Source organism: Haliotis asinina, chromosome 11 (assembly GCF_037392515.1).
Source record: "Haliotis asinina isolate JCU_RB_2024 chromosome 11, JCU_Hal_asi_v2, whole genome shotgun sequence".
Taxonomy (NCBI): domain Eukaryota; kingdom Metazoa; phylum Mollusca; class Gastropoda; order Lepetellida; family Haliotidae; genus Haliotis; species Haliotis asinina.
In genome coordinates, this window is record NC_090290.1 from 44,754,065 (window position 1) to 44,761,538 (window position 7,474).

General features: G+C 41.2%; 1 protein-coding gene across 1 annotated transcript; it reads right to left on the minus strand.

Moving 5' to 3' along the window:
- Positions 1 to 1,940: 1,940 nt before the first annotated feature.
- Positions 1,941 to 6,519, minus strand: LOC137255460 (uncharacterized). The gene is made up of 4 exons (XM_067792897.1): positions 6,465 to 6,519; positions 5,183 to 5,329; positions 3,319 to 3,479; positions 1,941 to 2,326 (listed from the first exon to the last, which is right to left on the minus strand). The coding sequence occupies exons 2-4, from the start codon at positions 5,320 to 5,322 to the stop codon at positions 1,941 to 1,943; spliced, it is 687 nt and encodes a 228-aa protein (XP_067648998.1). The 5' UTR covers positions 5,323 to 5,329; positions 6,465 to 6,519.
- Positions 6,520 to 7,474: the final 955 nt, after the last annotated feature.

The following is a 7,474-nucleotide window of genomic DNA, read 5'->3' on the forward strand; positions in this document are numbered from 1 at the left end:
CAATCTAACACTATTTCACTATATGCACTAACATAATCCAATATATGACCATCAAACCAAACGATGCTATACATTCTTTTGTTCGGTAGCATACTGACCATTCAATCATAGATTTTTCTGTTGATGTATTTCGTATATTCCCGGGGCTGATCAAATAATCAAATAAACCTAATCATAAATGACGAAAAAAAAAAAAAAATAAATAAATAAATAAATAAATAAATAAATAAATAAATAGATAGATAGATAGATAGATAGATAGATAGATAGATAGATAGATAGATAAATAAATACATAAATAAATAAATAAATAAACAAACAAACAAATAAATAAATAAATAATAAATAAAACAAAAACACATGCAAGTCAGAATTATTTACACAGAGTACATAATCTTGTGTACAAGTTCCATGACTACATCTAATCTTAGTTCGACTGGTTCGATGGCCCCGTGTGCTGGCGATTAGGTCTCTCGCTCCGCCAGTGTTAGTTCTAACCTGTGATTTTGTTATACGTACGCAGATCCCCATGTTCACCGTGACAACAGCAGAAAATGAGATCCATTGGACGAATGTTTGATGGCGGCTAAATCACTGGCAAACTGTAGCGCAAATGGTTTGCGCAGCATAGAGAAAATAACCCGTTTTCTTACATGCGAGCGAAGCGAGCAAAGGTTGGCAACGTACTTCTGTTCGAAAAATATTTTTCATGCCAAAATCAAATATCGCCAAAGTCAAACGTAGACACCTAGTTCTTCACTGGGTTGTGCTCTCACATTTCCAACCCCATGTGGAACAATTACTCATGTTAAATATGTATTAGTCAACATTTTAAGCTCAATTCGTGTTATATCAGACCGTTCTTCGCCTCCATTACCCCTTCCAACTTCCTGTTCAACGGAGTGAAGGAACAGGAGGGTATTATTCCATGTGAATACTTACAGTTACCTCCCCTGCTTCTTTCGCCCATTACGCCAGAAATGTTTTTATGTAAAAATCTACCAATAGCGACGACAGATAAGACAAATAAACTCCAACAGGTTCATGATAAAATTAAGCAAAATGGTATTTTTGCTTAATTTCTGCTTTTTCGTGTTCTGTCACTTCGTTCAACCGGAACCTGGCAGGGGAATGGAGACGAAGAACGATCTGAATAGCACGAGTGGCGCTTAAAATGTTGAATAAAATATATTTCACGCGAGTAATTATTAGACGTGGGGCAGGAAATCTGAGAGCACAGCCAAATGAGGAAATGGGAGTGTACCTTTGATGGTGGCGATATATTATTTTGGCATGATCCAACCTTTGCTCGCTTCGCTCGCATATAAGTAGACTTGTCATATTCTCTACGCTGCGCAACCCCATTTGCGCTACAGTTGCCTGTGGCTAAATCAATAGAGTCACTTTGTGGATATACTGGAAACAATTCCTCTGCATGACCTCGTTTATATTCAGAAATGTAAAAATGTTATAAAAATAGCTGTAAAATTAATAGATTACTTTACATGTTAAATGCATATCGATAGGATATGAAATAGGTTAACATATAATATCTTCAAGATACAGTAACAAATGTTAACGATAAAATATGGTATAAAAATTGTGTGTTCGCAACTGAATTCTGGACTCTTTTCAGCGCGGGTCCAACAGAATGTGGGTCAAGAAAACCTACGAGATGAGCTTAAACACTGATCACCTTTGGCAACTCCTCAGTCCTCACTGTAGCTTACGGTGATGAATCCTGTTTAATCATTGGTTAACGCAATACTGATACCGCGTGCTCAATAAAAAATTTGTAGGATTTCAAATGCAATGGTAGAAGTTTTCTTGCAATTCGTACATACCCTCTGTTTTAGTATTTATATATGGGGTAGTATACGTGTATTTAAAAATCAACGCTAAGCAAAGTGTTTATAAAAAATATAACACAAGTCACAGACTCATTTTGTTTTCAAGTTCCTGGTCAGTTTCGTGTTAGAATTTTGCATTTTCACATTTTTCCCGCCGTCGTGACTTGTTTTCACTTTAGTCTTCTCACCCCCAACTTGACGGGGAGTCGTCGCTTCTGTATGTGACTTCCGGTTCAACCCGGAAGCAGTTGTATTGGCAATGCGGGTCTGTGGTTTACGCTTCTTTGGTTTTATTCCCGTGGTCCCAGAAAGTTTTGTACCTTTCTCTTTTGATTTCAGTTGCTTTTCTGGATTGCTAGGCTCCACGGCGACTGGGGTAGAGGTTAATTGTGGAGACTGTCTGGGTATATAGGTTGTCAACAACTTGACCCCGCTCCTGGGGCCAGGGTACATCTTGGTGGTGACGTTCACATGGCCTGTAACGAGAAGTTCATCATTGTTCCTTTTGCCTGAACTGTGCCTGAGTGAGTGGTCATTGTTACATTGCTTTCACCTGATAAATGGACGGATTGTAACCAAGGGTATCAGTAAGTGTTACATTTAAATCTATCTATCTATCTATCTATCTATCTATCTATCTATCTGTCTGTCTGTCTGTCTGTCTGTCTGTCTGTCTGTCTGTCTGTCTGTCTGTCTATGTATGTATGTATGTATGTATGTATGTGTCTGTCTGTCTATGTATGTATGTATGTATGTATGTATCTATCTATCTATCTGTCTATCTATCTATCTATGTATGTATGTATCTATCTATCTATCTAACGTGTGGCAATCTATCTATCCAAACTTGTGGCATCAAACTCTACAACGTGTTATATCCAAAATGACACGCATGAGATTCAACATATGTTAACTTGGAGAACATCATTTCAGTACTCATTTTTGGGGATTAACTAATCTCAAAGTACAAGTACAATACAATACAACTATATATTTGTATAGCGCCGACATCCAGTTAGTTCAGTTGCTCAAGGGCGATTTTTCCCATCGATCATTGGATGTCCATAACAACGGCACATCGTATTTTCAATCTCAACTCCCTGGGGATCATACAACTCCTGCAGCCTTAACAGGCTCACTGAGTGAATGTGGCTTTCCCATCCTTACGAGGTGTCTCCTCATCTCAAATAGGTACACACGCGAGCCCGCCGCATGCACGTGCACAAAGTAGGTGCAGAAACTGATGAACGGATATCCTGACTGAGCTTCGTTTTTAGTAGTTTCCATTTTATTCAGTAATACAGATTATGAACGCAGCTGTGCACAGTCCTTCAGACAGTCCGTCAAGCTTGACGTATATGAGTGAGTGAGTGAGTGAGTTGAGCTTTACAGTAAACAACATATGTATTATTACTGTCTGGGAGTAAACAATCGCTGTTATCATTATTATGACTGTTGGGACACGTACGTGTTGCTTTCCCTTGCGGAACGCGGAGTCTGTTGATAGCCTGTTCCACGAAACGGTCTTTCTTTTTGGCGTGCTTACACAAGGCATAGATCACGCCCACTATGACGACCACCCCCAGGACACAGCCCGCCGTCACTCCGGCAATGACAGACCCAGGTATACTGAAACACCACAGGGAGATTTTTGTTTGTACATTTTTGAGGAACTTACCAAGTATTTCTCAACCAATGGTTCAATCGGAAACAGTTAAAGGGGCACTGATGCGGAGCGAATAATGCTTCTCGCCAACGGTCTAATTACGAAAGCAGACCGCAAATTGGTCAGCGCCCACTCCTTCGACCGTGACGGACAAAGGAACTGGGCTCCTGTCCATATTAGCAGAATTTCTTCACCTAAACAGTCAGGAGGCCGGATGCCCATCACAAGCCATTTGTTTAAAATATCCATGGTATTCCTTGTCTGATCGTAACCAAATATCCCAGTAGTGTAGTACTTTTCGGATGCTTGGATGGTATACTTACTGATCCAATTTGATCCTATTTCTGTGTTTTTAACCTCGATATTTAATCATGTTACATGCAAATATGATGTCTACAGGCACGTAGCAAGCCATTTGTTTCAGTACGGAAGTACGGAAGTAAAACAAACTGCGTCAATTTGACGAGCAGTGTCATACCACGTGTCATCTTAATACTTGAGGAAGTGACTGAGTATGGTTTTACGCTGGTTTTAGCAATATACCAGCAATATCACAATTTCTTGGGACACCAGAAATTGGACTGAGATATGCTTATGTGGGAATCGAACTTTCTGACGAGCAACCGCTTTAACCACAAAACTTCCCCTCCGCCTGCTTCATGAAATTAGCTGGCCCTTTACGTTCACTTTCACAGCAGCTGTTCCTGTCAATGTGAGTTTTAGCTCACCGAACTGGCCCCCGTTTCACAAAGCTCTCGTAAACCTAAGATCTCTTAACTTTTCTCGTAGCCTTTGCACCTCCTATGCTACAGTATGCCAGGTACAAATGCTACGAGAAAACTTACGAGATCTTAGGCTTACGAGAGCTTTGTGAAGCGGGGCCCAGGTCTTTACCTGCGTGCACTTGGTAAAATTGTCAAAGTAGTGATACACAGGCAAACTGTAGCGCAAATGTGGTTGCGCAGCGTAGAGAACATGACCAGTCTTCATGTATACGAGCGCTCGCATATATGAAGACTGGTCATATTCTCTACGCTGAGCAAACCCACTAGCGCAACAGTTTGCCTGTGAGTGATATGAGGTTTGCAGCCACAGAATGAGTATATGTTTATGAAATGTCCGAAAGCGCACATAAAATCCCCGAATCATCATCATTGTTGTCGACAGGTCGTTCACGTTACACATCACACTAGCACAGCTGATGACGTAGCACCTGGAACTCGATCCCTGGAACTCGATCCCTCGATCTTTGAGTGGAATATGTAGGAAAGCATCCTCACTGATCCACATATTCGGTACCTGAGAAGATCCGGGTTAAAATGGGCCTTCAGTGCCCATGCTTGTCGTTAGATTCGACTAACGGGATCGGGTGGGCAGGCTCGCTGACTAGGTTGGCCCATGCCCCTTTAATCCCGATTGCGTAGATACATGCTCATGCTATTGATCACTGGATTGGGTGGTCCAGACATGATTATTTACAGATCGCGGCCATATTGCTGGGATACTGAGCGCGGCGTTAAACAACAAACAGTCTAACCTCCCTCTTGTTGCCGATGGGGCAGTTTGGTCTGAATGTGTTACAAACACCGTTCGTCGCGACACGGATACACATATATTGGAATGTTTGGAGGTATTTAATGATGATATAATTGAAACATATGCTTACTCTGGTTGCCATGGTGTTGGTACGTAGCTGTTTCCGTTGCTAGAGCAACAGTAACGGAAGGTGTTTGAGCCACAGCACCCGTATGAACACTGGAAGGTATGGGGATTTCCCCACACATCGGCCTCCGTGCAGTTAAACATGGCGGGTCTGAAACAATGAGTGAGTGAGTGAGTGAGTGAGTGAGTGAGTGTGCCAAACCAATTTAGCCACAGTACCTTCAGATCCAAATCGGAAACTGGTGCCCTCCGCCGTCATATTGATTGAATACATTGCTACCAGCGGCGTAAAACTACACTCACTCACTCCAAATCGAGAGGCGAGGGTGATTGAATGTTGTCTGTTGCCTCAGATAGCAATGCTCAGCTATGAAGGAGTGACAGTTGTCAAGTGAAACCTGCTTCGAGGCTTTGTGTTTCAACTGCATCAGCTGTGTATCCTAATGTTTCCTGGTGGAATTCAACATGTAAGACCTCGAAGTAAGTTCTGGAAACATGTTTACTCTTTTTAGAGACAATGATTTTACTGCATCAGCTGTGTATCCTGATGTTTCCTGGTGGGATTCAACATGTCAGACCTCGAAGTAAGTTCTGGAAACATGTTTACTCTTTTTAGAGACAATGATTTTACTGCATCAGCTGTGTATCCTGATGTTTCCTGGTGGGATTCAACATGTAAGACCTCGAAGTAAGTTCTGGAAACATGTTTACTCTTTTTAGAGACAATGATTTTACTGCATCAGCTGTGTATCCTGATGTTTCCTGGTGGGATTCAACATGTCAGACCTCGAAGTAAGTTCTGGAAACATGTTTACTCTTTTTAGAGACAATGATTTTACTGCATCAGTTGTGTATCCTGATGTTTCCTGGTGGGATTCAACATGTAAGACCTCGAAGTAAGTTCTGGAAACATGTTTACTCTTATTTGAGACAATAAATTTTACGTTTCCTTTCCTATGCTGAGAACACTAAACAAGGACTGAAAGGCTAACACTCAAATCCGGCATAAGTTTGGACCAGTACAAGTAGTCGTACACATACATACGCACGCACATACGCACGCACGACGTGCATGCACGTCGCTATAATAAGTGTAATCGATAATCACGAACGCGACGTTCAGTCACACTGTACCGAAGATATTTTGCATATATCTATATATCTATATACAAACGATATTTACATACCAATACCATTCCATCCAAAACAACAACAATAGCAACAACAAAATTTCATTGTAATAACTCATCTCGACGTACTCCTAACAGTTTAGCAGTTTCACCTACCGTGTGTAGGGACATGACTCCACTCAGCATGTGGGTATTCCTTACACAGCGATGCCTGGTTCTGTCCTCCCAGAGATTCCACATAATACCCCTTATCACTGTGAATCATACACCCATAGCACTGAGTGGTGCTGAACAGTTAGTTAACCCCTTCAGTGTTAATACTAGGCCTTCAGTTGTTGAAACTGTTGAGCCGTTATTATCAAAAGATATCAGGCCAAAAACATATCGTATATCTTGTTTTACGGATCCGCTAGACATAATGTTTCAAGAAAAAGAAAACAAATAAAACTAAAAATTTCCCGCTCAAAATGCTTTATGGGCCAAAAATGTAAACCTACAAGATTTCAAAAATGTTTTCTTTGCCTCTTACACACTCATTAAGTGCCAAAAGTAAAATACTTTATTTAAAAGGAATATTACTTTGGCTGGTGATTTTTAGAAGAAATCCTCCAGCCTCCAGATATTCTGTCGACTAAAATCCGTAAAGCGAAAAAATCGAATTGTTCTGGCATAAGTACAATATATATGTCACAATTCCACAATTTAGTTTTAAAGAATTACTTGAAACATGCCATAACTATGCTACCCGAGAGTGAATGGAAAATAGTGAAACACGTGTTGAGAGGCTTAGAGAAGAGGAAGGCTTGATTTCACAATGTGGTGAGTCTCGATACTCCGTTCGCTAGAGCTGCAAGGGTTAAAGTCAATCAAGCCTTTGATCTTGTTTCGCTTTCAGCTCCTTGAAGTCACACTCGGCTAACCACAAAAGGACAGCACGATCGCCTTTCTGGTAATAATATCGTTGCTATTGGAGAGGTGAGTTGCACCTTCACCGACAAACTCTGTCACTGTCCAAGTCGTGACCTCGCATACCTGATTGAAGAGGGTGGGAGTGAGATGGGTGGGGTGGAAGAGTAGGGTGGGGTGAAGTTGGACTAGAGCTGTGGTTCTTGTCAGAGTTCTGGCTGGACGTAGAATGTTGGAGGGGTAAAGATATGAAGGGTTGA